Consider the following 22,958-nt stretch of genomic DNA (forward strand, 5'->3'; position numbering starts at 1 on the left):
AGCAGCGTCCTGGGTCAATCGGTCTCGTTCGTTCGCTCGTAGTATACTTTCTGACCCTCAACGCTTGAAATAATCGTCAAAGCCATTTCCAGGGAAAATGCTGCTGCCATTGGAATTCTACTACCTCGATCCCCTGCCCCCGGACCTAAATCAGCTCATCGGAAACCAATCAATCTTTTTAAATCGTCCGTCTCGCAAAAGTACGCCGAAAATCATTCCCGTGCTATCCCCCGATGTGTCCTTTTGAGAACATAATGACATGATCAGAAAGGAGTCACGGGTCACGTAGCCAGCCTGGATCGGGCGCGTGACGACCGTGTCACCAGAACGAAGGGGTCTGGACGTCCGATAAATTTGCTCAAGACTGGGCCATGTGTGTTTCTGTCATGAAAAGCACGCCGGAGTACAAACAAATTGTGAACCTTAGAACCTTTCAGGCTTTAATGCGCTCCTGCCGCTGGTGAAGGTCTGCAGCAGAAACTTGGAGTGGTTGTCATGCTGCTGCAGAAACAACAGCAAAACAAAACTCGAGCCCTTGCCAGAGTAGTTACAGGTCAACGGGATGTGTGCCACGGACGTGTGCATGCGACGGTAGTTATCCTGGGCAATATTCAAAACATCCGCATAATAATTCTCAGCATGAACACTCCCGAAAAGACAGCATCCAAGCCAAGTCTGTATTCAAAGTAGAGATGATGTGGCGCGGTCCATATAGTGACGCAGAGGCGCCGGGCTCACAGGCGCAGCTCACGCTCGTCGTCTGCCGTTATTGTGCGTAACACCAGCGCTTCACCGCCCACCACACGCGCGCGCCACCGGGCCGCGCGCGGCCGGTCGAGGCGGCAGGACATCGGCGCCGTGTCCGGCCGGTGCCACACCCCACAGCCAGCTCCGACGCCGCCGCGAGAGGGCGCCGCCCGTCGCCACGCCGACAGGGCCCGCGGCACAGCGCTGCTGGAGCGGGGCGCGACGCGGCGCGGACCGCACGACCCTCTGGCGGCCCGGGGCGCGACGCGACGGGGACCCTCGTGCTCGCGCCACGCCGAGCACGGGATCGTGTTCCGTCGCATCCGCACGTCCTTCATTGTCATGTAACAAGAGTCGCCAACCCGCCTCCTGGTCACGCTCCGACAAATCACAGGAACGCCGGCGGGATGCGAGGTGAGATGGGACAGGCGTCGATGCAATGTCTGTGCAAGATGATGTTTCAGCCCTCCGGGACATTTGGCCGCCTCAGTTGCATCACCGATTGGCCCTTGCAATAGCGCACACAGCTGGCAGTCCGGGTCCCTCCGCATCGCACCCGCCAGCGACCCGCCACCTGCCTCAAACGCGTGCACAGGCCATGTCTCTCAATCCAAAAAACGTCAGACAGCGTTTTCGATCTGGTGAGCATCGCGACGACCGAGCCAGGAGCAAATTGGCGGGCGTCCGTCTGAGCACGTCAGCATGCTGGTTTGGGAATAACAAGATCTTGGTGCGAAGCCAGCAATGACATGAGCTGTAAAACAGTATGTCATACATATGAAATACATAACTACGTTAACCCTACCGGTTTGAACAGGTCATTATTTTTTCGGTCCGTCATACACTGTCATGTACGTCACGCTGTCATGCACTGACAACCGCGAACATCACAACGTCTTGTTGTACATATCGTTCTCAATCGTTACCCTGGATTCACGAGTACGTATTGTCTCACGCGTCATCTCGGTGGTGGTTCTTACGTGCCTGTGCACGCAACGGACCGCAGGCATCCGTCGGACAGTCGCTTCCTACAGCGCGGCAGGCAGGTAACAGCTGAATATGCATATCTGGTCGGTTCCGACCGCATCGACAGGAAACGAAGAGCAAATTATTGCAATAGCGGACAACAACAGCCAGTTACCTATTCATGTGCTGCCTACTTCTCACTGAGACCCGGCGCAAGACATTGCCGGTTCACGGGTCGCACGGGCAACGAACGAGCAACAACAGCACTACCGCACCTGCTGACAGCGTTATGGACGGCTGCTAGGCGTCACGGGCGCGCAAATACCTTCCGCGAGGCAGAGACAGAAGCTCAGAAAGCTCATGACAGTCAGAAAGCTCATGACCACGGCCAGACCGAAACGCGGTGTCAGGTTTGAGGTCGCCGGCGACGCACAGAGGCGACCTCAACTGGCAGCGATAGCTGTTGGCGATCCTCCTTAACGGACCATAACCGGCACACCGCACAGACACCCGGCCGACACACGCACCGACGCAGCCAGAACACCGACGCTGGACGGCTTGGTCGAGAACAATGACGGCATCACGACAAAACACCAACACCACGCCGCCGTCTCAGAACAGACGAACACAGGCAACAGACTTGCCTTCCTAATACAAATACAGAGGCAAGTGTCTTTGTTCTATGTCGTTTAGTACTTGTCCAGCAGTGCTGAGCATGATGAGCAACGTGGTCTATAGAGGTCTCAAAACAATTCCGAAAGCCTGACACGTCGAGTACAACTGACAACACCGCCCTTCGGGGCCAAACCAAAAAAACATCCCGCGGGCTAACCCATACGTCACCGCCCAGGCCTGTCCCAACAAACGTCCAAACAGCTGAGTCTGAGAAAGCTACTGCGCTGGGGTGCCCCCTACACGAGGTCCCTGGACTGGGACAGCCGCGCGGGAGCCCAGGCCGCCTGCGCCGCCTCCCACCGCCCGGCCCGACAGGCACCTCGATTGTACGCGTGTCGCCGCCGCCCGCAGCGCAAAGGCCGACTACAGGCGCATCTGACCCGAGCAGATTTTGTCGTAGACCTCCCGGGTCAGCGGGGTGTAGTGGCCAGCGCGCGTGTCGAGGAAAAACATCTCGTCCTTGACGGCGCCAATGTCGAAGCCCTCCTTCTGAAGAACCACCTTCTTGAACTTGAAAGTCCCTGAAATGCGCAATGAAGGTGAAGACAGCTGAACGTACACTAGCCGTATTGCCATCACATAACATCGCATATCTATTACAGTTTCAGTGATATATCACTGAGGGGTAATAGGGTACCATCATATTCACAGCGCGCGTTTTTACTACGTTTCTCGGGACAAAAAAAAACCCGCAGCCAATGAGCTGTTAAGGGTTTGACCTTTAAATATGAAGCGGAGCGATGTTGTGTGACGTCACTGCAGCCAGAGCACCAATCAGTGTCTGCGCGTGCACTTCTGGTCTTATCCGGCAAGCAGTCGACCCGAGCAATACTAAACTGGTTACGAAACGCACGATGGGCGATAGAAAAATACACTGACGTGACATACTGAAAGTTGCTGATCAACTCCTGCGGTCATACTTGCTCGAAGAATCTGATTGTGCCCGCTTCCAAAGGCAGTTACCATTGTCCACAAATTTGACGAGGCATTCCATGCTATGACGTGGAATGCTAGGCATCCGAACACGCCAACAATGCGTTATCACATGCGTAAGACATCACTGTGCACCGCATGCTGCTCTCGCTATTTATCCAAAGAAATCTTACGGCTCCGGATTTATCCTTGCACAGTAGGTAGATACTGAATGCACAAGCAGGCAGAGGCCAGTGCGGGGGAGAATTTTTACATGAGTTGCGGTGCGACCCGCGTTATTTAATACGATGTCGTACTCGGGGGCGTTCCAAAACCAAAATTACGCCGTCTTTGCCTTGCTCCATATTCTAAAACAGGGCCAGAAGGTAAGTGGAGAAAAAACCTACGGATAATACGCATGGATGACCAATCAGCTGGTGACGCATTCGCCAGCTCACCCGCTGAGAAAATCACGCCCTCAGCTCAATTAAGGTCTTGGGTGACTATTGAGAATTCTAAGGGCTTTGAGTGATTATTGAGGGTTCCAGGGTTCTATTAACAGTATGGGGAAGCAGCATTTAAGCACTGGATGCGCGCATAAAACTACTTCACGGAAGGTATGACAAAAAACACCGGCATTTCGACGGTACAGTAAATGCCAATGATGTTCAGTACTTCACTCTGTGGTGATGTGTAGTGTGGACCACGCATCCCTATGAAATATTACAAATCCATGACAGTCCACACCAACACAAAGTCAGCGGACTCCAGTGCCATTACGCCGCAGAAAGCGCAGCGTCAACAGGACATCACGTGTCAGCACGGCGGTCGGTCTGCGCTGCTGCCCGCATCGGCCAGCGTCGCACCGCGGCCCGCATCGGTCAGCGTCGCACCGCTGCCTGCATCAGCCAGCGTCGCACCGCTGCCCGCATCGGACAGCGTCGCACAGCGGCCCGCATCGGCCAGCGTCGCACCTCACCTGTCATGTCCAGGTGCTTGACCTTGCGCAGGAACAGCGGCTGGGCGTAGGTGGGCAGGGAACGCCGGATGCCGAGCGCGAGCTGCTCCAGGTCCAACCGACCGTCCGGGTCAGCCACCGCCGCCATGCCGGCCCGACCCTCGACGCCCGGCACCTGAGGCACACCAGGCGGTGCTGACGACACACCGGGGCGGTGCTGACGGCACATCGGGGCGGTGCTGACGACACACCAGGGCGGTGCTGACGACACACCGGGGCGGTGCTGACGACACACCGGGGCGGTGCTGACGACACACCAGGGCGGTGCTGACGTCACACCAGGACGGTGCCGACGACACACCAGGCCGGTGCTGACGATACATCAGGGCGGTGCTGACGATACATCAGGGCGGTGCTGACGACACATCAGGGCGGTGCCGACGACACACCAGGACGGTGCTGACGACACATCAGGGCGGTGCTGACGACACACCAGGGCGGTGCTGACGACACACCGGGGCGGCACTGACGCCACACCAGGGCGGTGCTGACGACACAGACTGCCCAGATCGGGACAGTGCCTACGGTAATGCCTGAAACGGCGAGATCTCCCTTACGCTCAATGGATGGAAACCAGCTCTAGCATCGTCGGAACCATTGTTTGGTGGAACAGTAAAAAAAAAATTCCATCGCCGTTTTCGGAACATGCATTCTTGCACAATCTGCAAGCTTTTCCCACTCTTCGTGCAAGTACTCGTCTACAAGTAAGTCCTAACGGGCATTGGCGGCATAAGGTAAGCTACCGTGTGCTGACAAAACATCGCACTTAACGAGGGCACAATGGAACATTACGCTTCACATCACAGCGCAAACATTCTCTGCTTTGGAGAATGATAGAACGACCACCACGGTTTTTCGGACAAGGCCAATTTTTAAGAATAACGAGGTTTACAATCTGTTGACGGCACGTTCCAAACAGTGGTCTTCTGACATGACAGTAAATAAATAATGTACAGGCAAAATATGCATGGTGAATGATATGTCTTTATACTGCGATGGTCTTTGTCACCTCCAATTTCTAGACCACCCAAAGCAGCAAGCAAACAAAGTCCGCTAGGAGCAGAGTAAAGTAAAGTCCGCTAGTACGATAGGTCTTTTATTACAACCTCTAGGGCAAATTTTCCAACCAGCTGCATGCATTTTCCTAATGCATATCCGCTGTAGACCTAACCTAAGCCGGGCGAGGGATGCGAACACGTGCAGCTATCGGTAAAAAATTACCACAGTCAATGACGGACTAATCCGGAATCACTATTTGAAAGGCCATCGTTCAAATGGGATTACGAAAACACTAACAGGCTGGACGGATTCCACTCATCTGAGGCAGATCAGCTAGTTATTATCCTGATGAATACGCCGTTCATGGGCTCGTAGTGCGACGACCAGCTTCAAGCCGATCAGACGGTACAGCCAAACGCATGAGTGGTTAACTCTCACTAGGGATATTTCAGAGAGACCAGCGACGAGAGGCTGACACGCTCAATGTCATTTGAACAAAGACGTCATTTTTTCAAGTACACCTGATATTGTCTGCGATCTCATTCACTCATGTGTATAAAACAGGGCGATACTCACAACGACGCAGCAAAGACGGACAACGGGAACAAAACACCGAAAATGCGGCAACAACATGATCAGACACACCTTTGAGGATCTGAACGTGAAATGCATGCTGAAATCATCGACAGTTTTCCAGCCACCTCACCCGCCAGCGACCGACTTGTAAAGCAACACATCAGACGACTGACCTCCACGCCGTAGACGGCAGCCATGGTGCTCCCGAGAGCCTTCTGTATGACGCCCTCCACCTCAGTGGTGGAGACATTCTCGCCCCGCCAGCGGAACGTGTCGCCTGTCCGATCCTTGAAGTAGAAGTAGCCGTCCTCGTCGCTCACCAGGATGTCACCTGCGCGCGAGACCCGACGTCGGCACCCAGCGGAGCGCCGTCCTGCGCGGCGCACCGAGGCGCCGCGTGGCGCAGTGGCGCCGCCGCCCTACACCATACCAACCGTTCATAAGTCACACTGCCATCTGGCGATGAAACGCCATCTGTAAAGGTGCTAACAGAGGCAGTGCATGAGACGCCGCCTCTCAATTGCGTACAGGATTTGCCATTAGCACGTGGTAGTGTGACGATGGCCCTGTCCGCTATACGCGTGCGAGCAATGCACTCACGCACCTGTGCACACAGCGCCCCTCCCCCCCCCCCCCCCCCCCACACACACACCTGAGCGAAACGCGCAGTCGCCCTTCCTGTCCACGTCGTGCACAATCTTCTTCTGGGTGGCCTTCTTATCAGCGTAGCCGTGGAAGTCTCGTACCGGGTTGTTACGGATCATCATGCCGATGAACTCTCCCGGCTCTCCTGTCGGCACCAGACCCACAGCGGTCACGGGGGGCTGACGGCGGCAACACACGGACATTGGTCAGTGACGGGCTGACGGCGACGCCACACGGACAGTAGTCAGAGACGGGCTGACGGTGGCAACACACGGACAGTGGCCAGAGACGGGCTGACGGTGGCAACACACGGACAGTGGCCAGAGACGGGCTGACGGTGGCACCACACGGACAGTGGTCAGTGACGGGCTGACGGCGACGCCACACGGACAGTAGTCAGAGACGGGCTGACGGTGGCAACACACGGACAGTGGCCAGAGACGGGCTGACGGTGGCACCACACGGTCAGTAGTGAGCGACGGGCTGACGGCGGCACCACACAGACAGTGGCCAGAGACGTGCTGACGGCGGCACCACACGGACAGTGATCAGACGTGGCCTGATAGCGACACCACACGGACAGTGGTCAGAGACGGGCTGACGGCGGCACCACACGGACAGTGATCAGACGTGGCCTGATAGCGACACCACGCGGACAGTAGTCAGAGACGGGCTGACGGCAGCACCACACGGTCAGTAGTCAGAGACGGGCTGACGGCGGCACCACACGGTCAGTAGTCAGAGACGGGCTGACGGCGGCACCACACGGACAGTGGTCAGTGACGGGCTGACGGCGGCACTACACGGGCAGTGGCCAGAGACGGGCTGACGGCGGCACTACACGGGCAGTGGCCAGAGACGGGCTGACGGCGGTACCACACGGGCAGTGATCAGACGTGGCCTGATAGCGACACCACGCGGACAGTAGTCAGAGACAGGCTGACGGCGGCACCACACGGTCAGTAGTCAGAGACGGGCTGACGGCGGCACCACACGGACAGTGGTCAATAGACCGGGGCTGACGGCGGCACCCAACGTCATTAGTCAGAGACAGGCTGACGGCGGTACCATACAGACAGTGGTCAGAGACGGGCTGACGGCGGACCTACACGGACATTCAGTAGCGGGCTGACGGCGGCACCACACGGACAGTGGTCAGAGGCGGGTGACGGCGGCACCACATGTCAGACAGTGGCCAGGACAGGGCTGACGGCGGCACCACACGGACAGTGGTCAGAGACGGGCTGACGGCGGCACCACACGGACAGTGGTCAGAGACGGGCTGACGGCGGCACCACACGGTCAGTAGTCAGAGACGGGCTGACGGCGGCACCACACGGACAGTGGTCAGAACGTGGGCCTGGCCAGACGCGCACACACGCCCGGACAGGATAGTCAGAGACGGGCTGACGGCGGCACCACACGCAGGTCACAGACGGCCAAGGACAGTGGCTGACGGCGGCACCACATGGTCAGTAGTCAGAGACGGGATAAGATACGTAAAATCAGAGGTCTGAAAACGCAGAACACAATTTGGCAGCCCCTTTCTATGAGTTAGGGCACACGTTTATCACATGGAACAGCAGCCCCTTTCTATGAGTTAGGGCACACATTTTTCACATGGAACAAACGAATACAGACCTATGGCCTAAAATGTACATCTTTCGACAGACGCCCTTCATATGCCGAGGTAGCTCGCACACGATCGCACACGGATCACACGATCGGCGCGCAAGCGCAAAGCCAGCAGAACGTCATCAAAAGCACACTCCTGGACTTCTGCTTGCCAGATTCGCCGCCTGATGGTCACCTGACACGAGACAGCGCCACTCGACACCACCCGCGGCAGACTGCCGGCCGGTTACCTGCTTCACACTTGACGCAGAGCCCGTTCTTGTCGCGGATGGGCTCGCCCGTGTCCTCGTCGACCCGGATCAGCTTGCACGGGTAGACCCAGGGAACGAGCGGCGGCACGAAGCCGACGGCGCCCGTCTTGCCCTCCATGTTCACTGGCGACAGAGGACGGCGGCGCGTCTCACTCCGGTCGACCCGTGCCGCCCGTCCGCGACACAGGCTACGCGCTCTCGTCACCGACAGCGTGTCCGCGCGTCCGCCCGGTGGCGTGACGGCACGGCGCCGGTGCGGGCACACGGATACAGGACACAGCGTGTCCGCGCGTCCGCCCGGTGGCGTGACGGCACGGCGCCAGCGCGGGCACACGGACACAGGACACAGCGTGGACACGTACGGCGAGACAGTCTGACTGACGGCGGCACGGCGGCGAGGACAGAGAGGACAGGACGGCGACGCGGCGGCGAGGACAGCACGGCGGGCGGAGCAGCAGGGGAGCAGCACGACAGCAAGGCGGCACAAGGAGCCGGCAGCAGCGCTAGCAAGGACGGCACGGTACGGTAGCTGGAAGACGACGGGCGGTCCGGTGCGGCCGACACGTGCGACAGCCACCGGCGCGGGTCACACTCGCGGTGTCGCGATACCCAGTGCCGCAGTGCGACACACCAGGTACAGGATGTGCTGTAAGCGTTTATGAATGCCTCCATGGTCTCCATTAAAGCACACCATGTGCTGATAGTGGAAGCTGAAAAGAGCAGCACACCCAAATCATGGACGCGTCGTTCCAATAACAAATAAATCAGCCAACAGTCTCGACTGTTAATACTCTTTCGAAGGGAAAGCAACAAACACGGCCGTCTTGACAATCGATCCGACCTCCGGGTTATTACGCGCCTTTTGCAGACCGTGAAACGCTCGTCTTTGTCATGATACCCACGGAGTCTTGCAGCAACGATTCATTACTGTGGTCCTTTTGGTCATAAATTATGCGTTATAACGCCCCAACCAAGTAAAATGGCACTCATACTGTCTGGAAAAATGGCATTCAATATGTCTTAAAACGACTTAAGAGGCCACAACGTTTCAACCTGGTTAGCTTACACGCCATTTATATTTTCACTCAAGGATATGAAACTGAACGTTTATCCAAACAATCTCAGGGACCCGACAAAATTGAGTGGACCAGTCCCATGCACTCAGTACATAAAAGGATAGCGTTTTAGTGAAGAAAAAACGAAATAAAATCTGGAAGTAATGTCAGGCAGCCCAGCAATGTGAGGCTTTAGTGCGTTACAAACAGTTCCCTTGAGTCCACGGCAACTGAAAAAACGGGTTGTATTGTCCTTATCACTGCTGCCATCTACAGTACCAGTCGCCTCATTATTCAAGGGTCTACAAAACGACAACGCCTTCTGGTAATGCGCCACAACGAAGTCATACGACAGCGCATTTACAGAAATGAAACAACAAAAGCACTACAGATGCATGTCTCTAAGTAACCAGTCATCTGGCTGACCCTTCCGCTGATGGTCGGGGAGGCGTGGAACATGCTGACATGGGGTTCACAGTAAGGTCACGTCAGGGCCAACCAGTCGGCACAAAACAGCAGGTTCCAACCGCCAATTATGAGTTAACGGAGTGCAGGAGTTGAGACATCCACTATTGCAAACGTCGGAAGAAAAGGGTTCCAATCGCAATCCACGCAGCCAACAGAATGAAGCCCGCCAGCCGTTGAATAAGCATGCGTGAGCCAGCGGAGCGAGACAATTTGGTGCCGCAATTCACAGATCAGCCGACTGCAGGATGCTCAAAGCGGCGCCTAAGCTCACACAAATCAGTGAATAATCTCCCACGTCAGCTGACCCTCAAGCCTGCCACTCAGCCGGCGCGCTGGCGGCGTCGCTGCGTCCAGCGCCACCGCGGCCACTCACCGATGTTAGCGTTGCCCTCCGTCGAGCCGTAGAACTCGCAGATCTTGGGTATGTTGAAACGCGACTGGAACTCCTCCCAGATCTGCGGCCGCAGTCCGTTGCCGAACATGAGACGAATCTGCCGCACGCGCCACAGTCCGGTCAGCTGCGCCCCGCATCGGAACGGCACGGGGCCCACCACGCCACGACTGGACCGAAGGTGTCGGCGGCCGGCGTCGCGCTGACGGGCCGGCCTCCGTCCAAACACGCGCAGCCGCGAGCAAGCACGTGCGTCATGGCACCCGCGCACTCCTAGTGAACGAACGCCAGCTCCTGGAGCGGAGAGGCGATCTCCAGACACAGTGACGGCCTTCGCTCGAGAGGAGCTCCCACCCATCGACCTAACCAGCAGATAGCGCGCAGGACATGGTCTGGTCACCCTGCCACTTCCCACGGGGGAGGGGCACAGGCGTTCGCACCGGCGCCGCCGCTGTGCGCCCCCACGCCAGCGGAGGCGGCGGCGGCGCGCCGGCCACTGACCTGGTGCTGCTTGTCGTGCGGCCGCTCCGGCTGGTTCAGCAGGTAGCGGCACGTCTCGCCGATGTACTGAGCCACCTGCGGGTGGCCCGCGAGTCCCGCCGGACGGACGCCGTTAAACCCCACGCACGCTCGCGACGCCGGCGGCCGCGCGGGGTCACAACATCGGGCAGGTGCCCACACAGGCGACCACAGAGCACACGAGGGGAGGTCGCGGCGAGGAGCGTCGACACTGGACAGTGGGGTCGGTGGTCCGTCCCAAGAGATGGACACGGCGGGAAACAGTATCTGGACAGTCAGAAGACGAACCCAGCTGCCTCTGCCAGCTGTGATGCATGATTGTGGTACACATGCAACAAACCTCATCGGTTTGTAAAACACTCCTCGTCGGAGCTAACAAACAAGATGCAAAAGCCAAGCACACAAAACTAAGCCAATCAACTGACTCATTTCAAGCTATAAAACACATACACACACACACACATACTGTGAGCCCAGTCAGTGAACCCAGAAAGGGCAAACAACCGGCCACCTAACGTAAGCCACTTTCGCAACGCTCCTCCCCCGTCTTGGCCGAGTCGGAGCATTGCACAACACACCAACTGGCCGCAGCCCAATCAAGCGAGACGGAACTCATGCGGCGATGCTCGCGGCCGCCACGCCACAGCTGACACGAGCCAGCAGACAAGTACATGCTCGCCAAGCACCTGTTCTCCGTGGTTACATTACACCGGAAAAGAGTAGCAGTGCGGGGAACCGACGGTCAAGCTTTGCCATGCACGCGCCAGCACATAACGGGCGCCACATCCGCCGGCACAAGCATGTGGACAAAAACGACAGACCATTAGCCGGCGCATAACGGGTGCGGGTTATGCAAGCAAACAGGTGAAGTGAAAGCATTCACAAGGGCGTGCACCTCCATGCACATGAGCAACGCCAGTGGCACTGAGGCGGGGCGAGGCGAAAGGATGAGCCAGTCACGGCATGGGAGAGCAAGGAAAGAACGACTCCGGGCAAAGACGCGCCGATTGTCATACACATTCAGATATGTGTGGAGTCTATGCTGACATTACGCAGTGGACTGGAACGATGCTGGGAGCATTAGGAAGGTGATGGGAAGCTTTCAGGGGGAACGGGGAGAGATGAGTGAAACCAGACGGATTGTCTCAAGAGGAAAGAGCAAACAAAGGGATAAGTGAACGGGGAGAACGCGAAAAGCTTGGCACAGAGCCGCTAGGTTATCGTCATTTATTCTTAGATGTAAAAGTGGGGATGAGATGGTGTACGATAGCAGACGCGAGAGCACGACAGGAGCCGCAAAAGACTATCATAAATAAATGGATTTCAGATAGGTCGCAAACGTGCGTCGGGCAAGCAGAAGATGCGAAACAGACCGTGCCCTATCTGGAAAGGGATGCCGTAAACTCCTTGGGAAAAGTAAAAGGTCTTAGAAAGGCCATGGAAGGTTATCGAAAGGAAAGGCGAGGGCTTCATGACAAAGGCCGTGTGGAGAAAACGATGTCATTGATTTAAGAAGATGGATTTACACTTTAAGACCGCCTAGACAAATTCAGAGGCGGCCATGACCGAGACGACTGAATGCGGCGGTCTCGGGACGGCCATGGGACGGGCACGCGGCGTCGAGCCAGAGCGGCTCCATCAACACGCCGGGCAACACCTGAACGCGCGATGCGGACGCGAGCGACCGAGGGAGGACCCAGGGCTATCCGGGATCGGGAGAGGACGAGCGGGCGGACCGGGGAGATGGGCCCGGCAGGAGGGGGAGGGCGTACCATGCACCCGTGCTCGACCACGCCGGGGGGAGGGGGAGCGTACCGTGCAGCCGTGCTCGGACACGTCGCGCCAGTAGCCGGACGCGGAGAAGCGGCGCCGTATCAGCAGTCCGGCGCCGTGCGTCATCATGATGCCCACCCCCAGCATGCCGCCGGCCGAATGGTACAGCGGCAGCGGGTCGTAGATCACATCCGCGCTCGACAGACCCATCATGTGGAAGATGCCGGCCGTGAAGAAGACGAACCTGGCACCGGGCAAAGCGTCAGAGGGGCGCGTCGCCTGGTTAGCCCGTCACCGCCGCTGGGGACGCGTGCATCTGCACGCGCGGTACGGCACGCGCGCGCTCGGCCGCCGCCGCCTCACCGTCGCCTCGTACTGGATACAGTCGGACCAGAAGTTCGACACGGAGAACTTGCGGCGCTGCGCGACGGTGACGCCGTGCAGCAGCGCGGCGCCCGTGCCCATGCAGCCGCCGGTGGTGTGGTACTGCGGCAGCGGCGAGTAGACCACGTCCGTGCCGCGCCAGTCCATCATGAGGTACGTACCGATCGACATCATCAGGAAGCTGGGGCACAGGCGCAGGCGCGCGCCCAGGAACCGGGTTAGTGGCGCGGCGGCGCGAGGCGTCATCGGCGCGGGGGCGGGCGCGCTCCGTGGAGGACCGCGACCGCAGGCGAGTGCGACAGACACCCAGCGAGTGCGATGGTCCGGCGCCGTCCAGTCACACACCAGACCTCTCAGCGCAGCGGAATCAGCGGCGTCCGCAGGCAATCACGCGCCTCCTGACGCTCGACGTCGTTGGCGAGCACACAGAGCGACCCGGGAGCGGAGAAACCTGCGGAACCGGGGCCGGTGCCACCGGCCGCGAGACGCGTCGCCCCACCCGCGTGGGTTCGCGAAGGAGGAGCGAGCCCCAGCGGTGAATGAGAAGCGTGTCATTACACCGCGACCAAAGCAGTGTGGCGGCTTTCCGAATCGCCCCCACGACATATTCCGCGATGCTGGGTGGTTTTCTCTGTAGATTAGGTCACCGATGGATACTCGCAAACGGCAAGTGCTGCGACAACGTTGTGCAAACATCACACATCTTTAAATACATTCATTCTATGATCCATGACATGATATAAAACACTAAGATGGTCATCATCATCCGCACAGTTAGCACACCTGCCGCAGTTGTAATTTCTCGGAGACCGGCGTCACGGCGACATTTGAAGTCGCCTGCAAAACAGCGGGTTACCTTGCCAGCTACTCATGTGCAACCACCCAAAAAAGCTGCAGTGATTGCATAACCGCGTTGTGCCGGCGAGAGGACGAATCTCGCGACGGACGAGAACCAGTTCCCGTCAGAACGTCAAACGATATCCCGCGCAGCCGACCAGCACTAACCCCGCGCGAGGCGCGGCAGCTCAGTCCGTTTACAGATCCGGTGTCAGCGGCCACCAGGCGCGCTCGAGGCGTGGCGGCGGCAGCCACGCGAGAGCCGCGGGGCGCCGCCAATTCATGCACGGACGGCGGGCGGGCGGCCTACGAGCCGGCCGTCATCCGAGTGACAAAATACAACCCGAACGAGGTGGCACAAGAACAGGGACTGGTGGGGAACAGTTCCGTTGTGGCGACGTATGGTGAAATACATAGAGTTTAGTGCTGCTCCTCTCAAGCAGCTGCTGCTCCCCTTTTAATGCTGCTCCCCCTTTAATGCTGCTCCCCTCAAGGTGCTGAAGCCAGTCAGGAACGAGTTCTCCGTGGTGGGCGGTGGCCGAAGGCAACAGACCGAGAAATGCACAAAGTTCACGGCTTTCTAGCCTGCAGCGACCAACTCTAGAGGGTCGCTGCAGGCTGGTTCCATTCCGCAATCACGCGCGAGAGCATGGCCTTGCCACACAAGAAGCGACCGCATACCGAGTGGTGGGGGAGGGGGGGGGGGGCGGAGGGCGGGGGTGAGGTCACCCGTCGCCCTGACCGCGGCGCCTGGCGCGCCCACCGCCCGCTCACCGCGAGTGTTTGATGATGGCCGCCTTCGGCATGCCGGTGGTACCCGAGGTGTAGATGTACAGCAGCTTGTCGGCGTAGTTGAGCGTCTCCAGCAGCGCCGGCGGCGACGGCGGCGCCTCCGCCAGCAGCGCGTCCAGGCTGGCCGACCCTGGTGTCGGACGCCACGGTCAGACAGAGCGGCAACTCGTCCAGCAACGCGTCCAGGCTGGCCGACCCTGGTGTCGGACGTCACGGTCAGACAGAGCGGCAACTCGTCCAGCAACGTGTCCAGACTGGCCGACCCTGGTGTCGGGCGTCACGGTGAGACATGGCCGCACCACCAGGTCGTCAGCTGACGCCAAGAGTGCACCGACAGTCGTGCGGACAAAAGACGTGGTGCAGGTCATCCAGGTACCAGACGGGGGAGGGGGGGGGGGGGGGGGGGGGCACCGGTCTGGTAGTTAGGTTCGAACTCATAACACGGTACACTGTTGCGGACGGGCGTTCCGACCAGCCGAGCTGCAGCCCTGGGGCAGTAGCAGGACGGATGAGCAGCACGATGCGTGGTTATGAGCGATCACTGTAGCCAGCCCAGCCGCCCCGTCCCCTGGTGGAATAGCTGGGAGGGTGAACAATGAGTTCATCTGCGGTCTATCAGCCGCGGACGGACGGCAGTGCCGTAAAATGCTTCGCGCGCCAACCGATTCGGTACTGTTCCTTCTCCTCTCCTCGTTTCTTTCCATCTCTCCCATAAACTTAATCCGATGTAGGCGCAATCTCTCAGTCTTCTCCCTCGATCGTGTGGACAGTGTTGACACTGCATCCGGCGTTTTCTCTCGTCTGATACTACCTCACCAGTTTTGAAGGACAACGCTGCACTGTCACGTAGCAGATAGGTGGCATATTGACACAGTATGTCTGATAGTGCGATGGGTGTTGATCTCGCATCACGGAGTCGTGCCGCAAACCATCGCATCACGTGTTGGATGCGCTAGCACTGTGTCAATGGAGGCGCAAATGCCAGCCGGTCGCACTTTATCAATCAAACAATATCGCCTATCTGCAGCGCGGCTGCACAATATCGTCCTTCACAGCTGACGTAGGGAGACAAATCACAAACATGTTGTCGTTGTCACCGGAGCTTTAGGACGCACTCAGTAGCTGAGGCTATGGCGCACCTTCTTCCACTCTGGCAGGAAGGGCAAGAACAGCAGAGAATGGAGCCCCATACCTCTCTTTTCTCAAACGCGCAGCTCATCCGTAAAAGACCACAAGCACGTGTTCCCCGGCTAAAATACAACCACTCAGTGCTGAAGTTGACCACTCACGGTGGCTGGTCAACGGATCACGGGGGTCGAAAACCGGGAGACAGGCCTTTCCTAGCCCGCCAGTGTCTCACATGAAGCGAGCAGGCGCCAGAGGGTCAGATTACGGGAGCAGAGGCGGCTACCCTCCACAATCTAGGTAAAACGGCATCGACCCTCGCGTGTTGCTGCGAAAAAAGCTAATCAAAAGCCTGCTTTGTTCCCACCCTTATGCGGTTGCACAGCCACTGGGCAGCAACCGCATCGCGAGGGGGGGGGGAGGGGAGGGGAGGGCCGGGCGGATGTGGACGGACGCGCCTTCTGTTTATATTCGCATACCGCACGGTCCGTGGCGTCAGGGTCCAACCGGCCACATCACCAACACCACGCCCCCACAGCCGTCCACGCCCGTCCACGCCAGCCACCATCGACCGTAGCCCCGGCAACCGTCAGCTTGCATGACGCTGCGCATAAACCCGCGGCATCGCTCGCCAGGTGCGATCTGTCTCGACGCGGCGGGGCTTGTATGACGCCGCGCACAAACCTCCGGCATCGCTCGCCAGGTGCGACCTGTCTCGACGCTGCGGGGCTCGCATGACACCGCGCACAAACCTCCGGCATCGCTCGCCAGGTGCGATCTGTCTCGACACTACGGGGTTCGCATGACACCGCGTACAAACCTCCGGCATCGCTCGCCAGGTGCGATCTGTCTCGACACTACGGGGCTCGCATGACGCCGCGCACAAACCTCCGGCATCGCTCGCCAGGTGCGATCTGTCTCGACACTACGGGGTTCGCATGACACCGCGTACAAACCTCCGGCATCGCTCGCCAGGTGCGATCTGTCTCGACACTACGGGGTTCGCATGACGCCGCGCACAAACCTCCGGCATCGCTCGCCAGGTGCGACCTGTCTCGACGCGGCGGGGCTCGCATGACACCGCGCACAAACCCCCGGCATCGCTCGCCAGGTGCGACCTGTCTCGACGCTGCGGGGCTCGCATGACACCGCGCACAAACCTCCGGCATCGCTCGCCAGGTGCGATCTGTCTCGACGCTGCGGGGCTCGCATGACGCCGCGCACAAACCTCCGGCATCGCTCGCCAGGTGCGACCTGTCTCGACACTGCAGATGCGACCGAAACCTGGGCCATGCCGCGGGAAACCACGGAAACAGATGAGGTACGAGTGGCGGGACTCTTGTCGTGGACGGCTCTGCTTTGGAGCCCGACTTAACGTTTTCACGCTCAATTCTGCACTACGGATGGCAAGTTAAGATGTGCTTACGTTCAATTAAATGGCACACTTCCGCATACGTTTGCCCGAATGACAAGTCCCTCGCGATTGTCATAAACATCGCTCACTCATGTTGATCCCCAACCGCAATCGGCACGTCGCATCCGACCGCAGTGACGTAATAAAATACACGGAGCGAGCACACTGCCCTACGCCACTACGACCTGGACATAACTGCAAACACAAACCTTACGAGAGCCCCATCGGTTCACACCAATGCTGACATCGAAGAAGCCATGCCGGACCGCGGGGAGTTACCTACGCGCATTCCCGCAGGTACGTCTGGAGACGGAGCCACACGCGGCTCTCCCGGAGTGTCTCTGCCGAGGTCTGGTCACACATGAGCACCATCCCAAGTGAGAGGTCCACACTTCAGACGTGTGGACGACCACAGGCCGGCGCCGGGCGGCACCGCACGGCAGCGAAAGCTACAGCCTCGCACCCTCACCGCGGGTTCTTTTCTGAGGTCAAACGGATTGGCCAGCGTTTCTAACGTGAGGCGCTGTTCCAAGCCCGGTCTGATCAGCACGGTAAATAGAGCATGAAATGTGGCCCGCACTGGGCCGTCCGACGAGTTGCACTGGCGCGAGCTACAATGCGGTCTTGCTGGGGTGTAACCCAGTCGTTCAATACGAATACATTTTACTGGGAAGTTCAAAAGGGCAATCGGTACTAACCTGAACTAATGAGATGGACCATGTGCTTCCAGTTCGTAGCACGTGGCGATTCATTTTCTCACCCAGAGTTTGCGCTGGTGTTCGCAAGTCAAATCTCCGTCAGCTTTATTGAAATGTTTGATACCTACGCCATGCTCCACACAACATGTCGCTGATTTCCAGAGTCCATCGCAAGGGCGCTGGTGATGGCCGCCAAATGTGGTGCCCAGGCTTTGCTCTAAGCCGTAAAGCCGTCGCCGGGGAGTAGTTTGATGCAACCCTTCAGCTTTTTGGAGACACCGCGGCTCCGCTCAAAGCCGCAAGACCACCGCCGGGACGCTGTTGACGCAACCCTTCAGCTTTTCAGAAATACCGCATGTCATCATGGCATCATAATGCAGTTTGGATTGGCTGAGTTTCGACCGTCGTGGCGCGTGATCTGAAAATTTCAACTTTTCATCATATCTCGCCATTGATGGCTCGTTCCCAACGCGTTGCACAGCCAAATGAAGACATGCCTACCAGATATATGCGAATGTTTATCCACTATCATCCAGCAGTTCTCAAGTTACCGAGCGTTTAAACTTTGAGCGTAACTTGACCTTCAACCTAACGTGCCACGCTAAACATTCGTAACGGCAGCCAGATCCGCCAGAGCCACAGCCAAACAACCCGCACAAAGCTTGCAGTTCGCGTACAGGGTAACGCCGCCGCATCCGCTAGTTTATACTGTAACGGGTGGGGTGTGCTATTGGTAGAATGCGGTCATACCGAATGAACCGCGTGCCGACAAAACACAGAGCGCCGGCGAACGTTAACCACATCGAGCAAGATCACATAAGACCTTATCGCATGCCAGCATGACTTTAATATGCTGCAAAATAGCATCTTTCCCTCCACTGTGGTACTATCAGCTCGCATGGCTGGTGACAGTGCGATGAGCCGAAGCGAGCGGACACGCACAGCGTCGGCGGGCGGCCGGACAGACCGGGCCGCGCGCGCGCGCGCGTGGGCGCTAATGACGCCGACATGTGACCCGGCTGCCAGCTCCATCGGCACTACTATTACGGCGTTTAGCGCCCGGGGTCACACAGATGGGCCGAGGTGTGGGGCCCGGCGGGCAGCTGTTTAAACAATCGCATGCATACGACCAGGCGGCGGGACGGCCCAACCTGCGACAGCTGGTCCGACTGGCGGCGGCAGGCGAGGTGTTCATGAGGCCAGTCACTGCCGGCCAGTCATGAGGGCTCCGCGCGATCAGGTCCGACGAGTCAAGTGGGTTCAAGGCGACGCGGCCCGTATGACGACAGTTTGCATTGCGCTTGTAGGCCCAGCAGTAAACAAATAAACTTGACCCCTCGCAGGGTACAAATGCACATAAAACAACCGGTCCAAATGGCACCATGGCGGACACGTGAGACAACCCGAGAAACGTACGAATGCTCTTAAAGACGAGAGCGAACCCAGCGTACCCGGCGCACGGAAACACGAGGCCCACGGTGATCTCACTGCTATCTGAATTGTTGTATCGAACACGACTGGCACCGATAAAGCTCGATAGGTAGTATTCACGCATATCTCTCAGCCGTATCGGTAGAACAACATCACGCTTTGTCCTGCCCGCAGAATAGTACTCCCGATATCAGCGAACTTAATTGGTAGTTGTGACAACACTGCGCAGCGCACTACCAAGCCCGGATCGAGAACACCATCGTCGCACGTGACAGCAAAGCTGCGTATCATGACAGATGCAGCCATCGGTGAAGCGCTTCCATGGCACCCACCCGAGGTCGGTTATAAGGTCCTTAACAGAAGGCCTATTCCCCGTTTGAATGAGGCCAGTAAGCGGCCGAGTAACCAATGACGTAGACACCACCCATCGGCGTCCACAACGCGACGCGTTTTCACCGCGTACTTCACTGTCGGTTGGCAACATGCCAAGGCAGTGCCACTGATACCGCCGAACCATACCTTTGCTGAAAAGCGGTCGAGCACAATGTGGACGTGCTACAGTTGCCTCTTTGCGTTGCGTGTGTGTATAGCACTAGATTACCCGGGTGGAAGAAGCATCCATATATCCACCCCTGAAATATCGGCACACGGCCCTGTCAACATGTCGTCTGGTCCATGCATCAACAGCTCGATAAGGATGATGTTTATCCGTAGCTGGATGAACGCAGCTACCGTCCAAACGCAGCCGATCAACGGCCAGGCCTTCATGAACAGTCGGACAATGTCCGGACCGTCATAAACGGCCAGACAAGGGCCAAGCCTCAGAAGCTGGACAACGGCCAAACTTATCAGCAGCTGAATGAGGGTCGAAACCTTAACATCAGCGGCACAAGAGCCAAGCCCTCACCAAGAGCCACAATTTCATAGCCAATGGGAAGAGACCTGGCTCTTATGAGCAGCTGAACCAGGGCCAGAATTTCATCAACAACTGGACCAGGTCTGGATCTTATCGATAGATCGACAAGAGCCAGATTCATATCAGCAACTGGACGAGGACCAGATGGCTATCAGTATCTGGACAAGGACCGGACCATAAGAAAGTGGGTAAAGGTCAGCCAGCCCAGCGACGAGGGCCATTATCGGCAGCTGAGCCCCGGCCAGACTCGTTCCAGCAGCTGGACGGGGCCTCGTTCATCAGCAGGGGCCAGGGAGTTATCAGCAGCTGGACGAGACCCTCACTCATCAGCAGGACCAGAGTGTTATCAGCAGCCAGACGAGACCCTCAGTCATCAGCAGGAGAACCTGAGTGTTAACAGCAGCTGGACGGGGACCTCACACCAGCAGGAGGACCACAGTGTTAACCACAGCTGAGCGAGGGCGTCACTCATCAGCAGGAGGACCAGAGCGTTAACAGCAGCTGGGCGAGGGTCTCACTCACCGGCAGAACGTCGAGGGACAAACTGTAATCGGCTGCTAACGACGGTCTGACTCATCAGCAGCTAAACAAGGGACATACATTTGTCAGCAGCTGTGCGAACACCTGTCTTGGCCTCGCTTAGGCGGGAACAATATAAGCCCACGTAGCCCGGGAAACCAATCAACACAGACCTAGCTAACAAGGAGTACAAACATCACAGACGCGTGAGGGACACAAGCTACACAAATTGTCCGACACACACCGCCCGTTACGTCAGTCAAACCTCATGTTGTTTGGCCAATGCCTAAAACACGCGTAAAAAGGTAAGCAAAATCACAAAAATTCAAGCGGATTAATGACATCGTGTTTCATTCGAAAACACCTGCGCACCGCATATCTCGGGTTTCCGGCCCGGGCGGCCTGGACTTCGACCAACGCCGCTGAGAGGAAACACCAACCAGACAAAGGCACGATATGCTAGATGTTGTGTTTACATCAAACCAAGGCCTTTTAACAACCATCAAACCATCCGAGGCTTTTGTTGGAAGCAAAGGCTATTTTAAAGACTGTTTCCAGTTTCCCACTCGGCGTTCAGAGACCTGCCAGCCGATCGTCTCCATACACTAGACTGAAGGGCAGCCTTTTGACGAGCTTAATTGCGAATATATTGTGCACTGGTTGACATCAGTCACCGAATAAGCAGAGGTGACGGCAATTGCACCGATATGGCTAAATTATCCCATCTATTTCAGACTACTACCAACTTAAGTTTAAATGAAAAGCTCCACAGATCCCTCACTAACTGCAGTAAAAAGACTAGAGCAATCAACACTGATGGAGCATTGAGGCTAGCGCTGTTCAGCTAATGTTGAAGACAGGTTTCATGCCTAAGCTGGTTCCATAGTCCCAAAATATTTCAACAGCCCTTTGCTGCATGCAAAACTGTTCATGGGCACAGGATAGCCTAAAAATGAATCAAAAGCTTGGCGCCTTCCACTGTTCCTCCCGCCATGCACATACTCAACAATTTCCACACAGCACACAAAACCAGTTTGAGTAGATCCGGGTTACTAAGTCACACCATTACCACCCGATTTCTTTTAACGCTCATGCATGACCCATCGTGATCGCAACGCGCAACGAACAAGTGACCAGCATGGTCTTGTGACACGCAAGCCCCGACATTTCCTCCATAAATCAGCAAATCACAAAACCGAATGTGATATAAATCCAAACGAGAATCGGCCGGTCGATTTATGACGTCACTTTAGCATGACCAGTGGGTGAATCGTTGCAGTATGAGCCTCGCCGGATAAGCTGGCATGTTGCGAACAGGTGCCGGGCGTTTCACGTCAGGGTCTATCGCTGTTCGCGAGGTGTAACGGAAATCGCTGAGGCAGCGCTGGGAGCAGCGATACACTGATCAGCCTCGGCACAGACTGACGCTGACGCTGATTCTGAAGCTGATGAGGGCGCTGATGCTGGCTACCAGCAGCACTGACTTTCCTATGCGCGAGGGACCTCAAATCAGCAAGAGCGCAGAGGCATGGCAGTGCCGTGATTACGGCTTCACGACGCACCAAGTTGCTGAGGCTCCAATCATCTGCTTCGTCGCCCGCTTCTCACCCTAGCAGGAAAGGCGGACACCGCGGGGAATCGGACTTCAAACCTCTGGTTTTCCTGACGCACAGCCTAATCACTACACTAGCGACACTAGGGCATGGCAGCCAGGTCGATCGTACCTGAGATTGGCGACGGATCCTTTCCGCCCGTCCCCGTCGAAAAGGTCGGGAATTCGGAGCCGACGCACAGCCTAACCCCTACACTAGCGACACTAGGACATGGCAGCCAGGTCGACCGTACCTGAGATTGGCGACGGATCCTTTCCGCCCATCCCCGTCGAAAAGGTCGGGAATTCGGAGCCCAGCTTGTCCTGAATGTCGGCAACGGCTGCAGGTAGAACGAATACAGCATATGCATTTGGCTGTGTCCTAAATGTCGGCAACGGCTGTAAGTACATCCGGAAACGAATACGGCATATGTATTTGACTGTGTCCTAACCAACGGTGAGTAACAATGCGCCAATTTGAAGCTCGGTTAATTGACAAGGACAGGACAATATATACATAACAAATGACACTTGCGCCAATTTACAGCAAGACTTAAGAGCTGGCAAATACCTACTGGACGCATGCATCTCATTCCGTCAAAAACACATAACAACCGGCCG

At 57.3% G+C, this 22,958-nt stretch overlaps 1 protein-coding gene across 3 annotated transcripts in view; it reads right to left on the reverse strand.

Moving 5' to 3' along the window:
* Positions 1-663: 663 nt before the first annotated feature.
* Positions 664-22,958, reverse strand: part of Fatp1 (Fatty acid transport protein 1) — a 39,019-nt gene continuing 16,724 nt past the window's right edge. For 2 of the 3 annotated variants that reach the window (XM_037222788.1, XM_037222787.1), the window contains exons 5-14: positions 22,592-22,678; positions 14,626-14,773; positions 12,673-12,874; positions 10,840-10,914; positions 10,321-10,438; positions 8,404-8,547; positions 6,546-6,683; positions 6,067-6,224; positions 4,280-4,433; positions 664-2,909 (exon numbers count right to left, since the gene is read on the reverse strand). In XM_037222788.1, the coding sequence (XP_037078683.1) occupies positions 2,752-2,909; positions 4,280-4,433; positions 6,067-6,224; positions 6,546-6,683; positions 8,404-8,547; positions 10,321-10,438; positions 10,840-10,914; positions 12,673-12,874; positions 14,626-14,773; positions 22,592-22,678 (1,382 nt within the window). In that variant the 3' untranslated portion in view covers positions 664-2,751. Of the gene's footprint in view, positions 2,910-4,279; positions 4,434-6,066; positions 6,225-6,545; positions 6,684-8,403; positions 8,548-10,320; positions 10,439-10,839; positions 10,915-12,672; positions 12,875-12,993; positions 13,196-14,625; positions 14,774-22,591; positions 22,679-22,958 lie in introns of all 3 variants that reach the window. The other variant, XM_037222789.1, reaches the window with a different exon arrangement.

This window comes from Pollicipes pollicipes, unplaced genomic scaffold, assembly GCF_011947565.3.
Source record: "Pollicipes pollicipes isolate AB1234 unplaced genomic scaffold, Ppol_2.1 Scaffold_4881;HRSCAF=5763_pilon_pilon_pilon, whole genome shotgun sequence".
NCBI classification, from domain to species: Eukaryota; Metazoa; Arthropoda; class Thecostraca; order Pollicipedomorpha; family Pollicipedidae; genus Pollicipes; species Pollicipes pollicipes.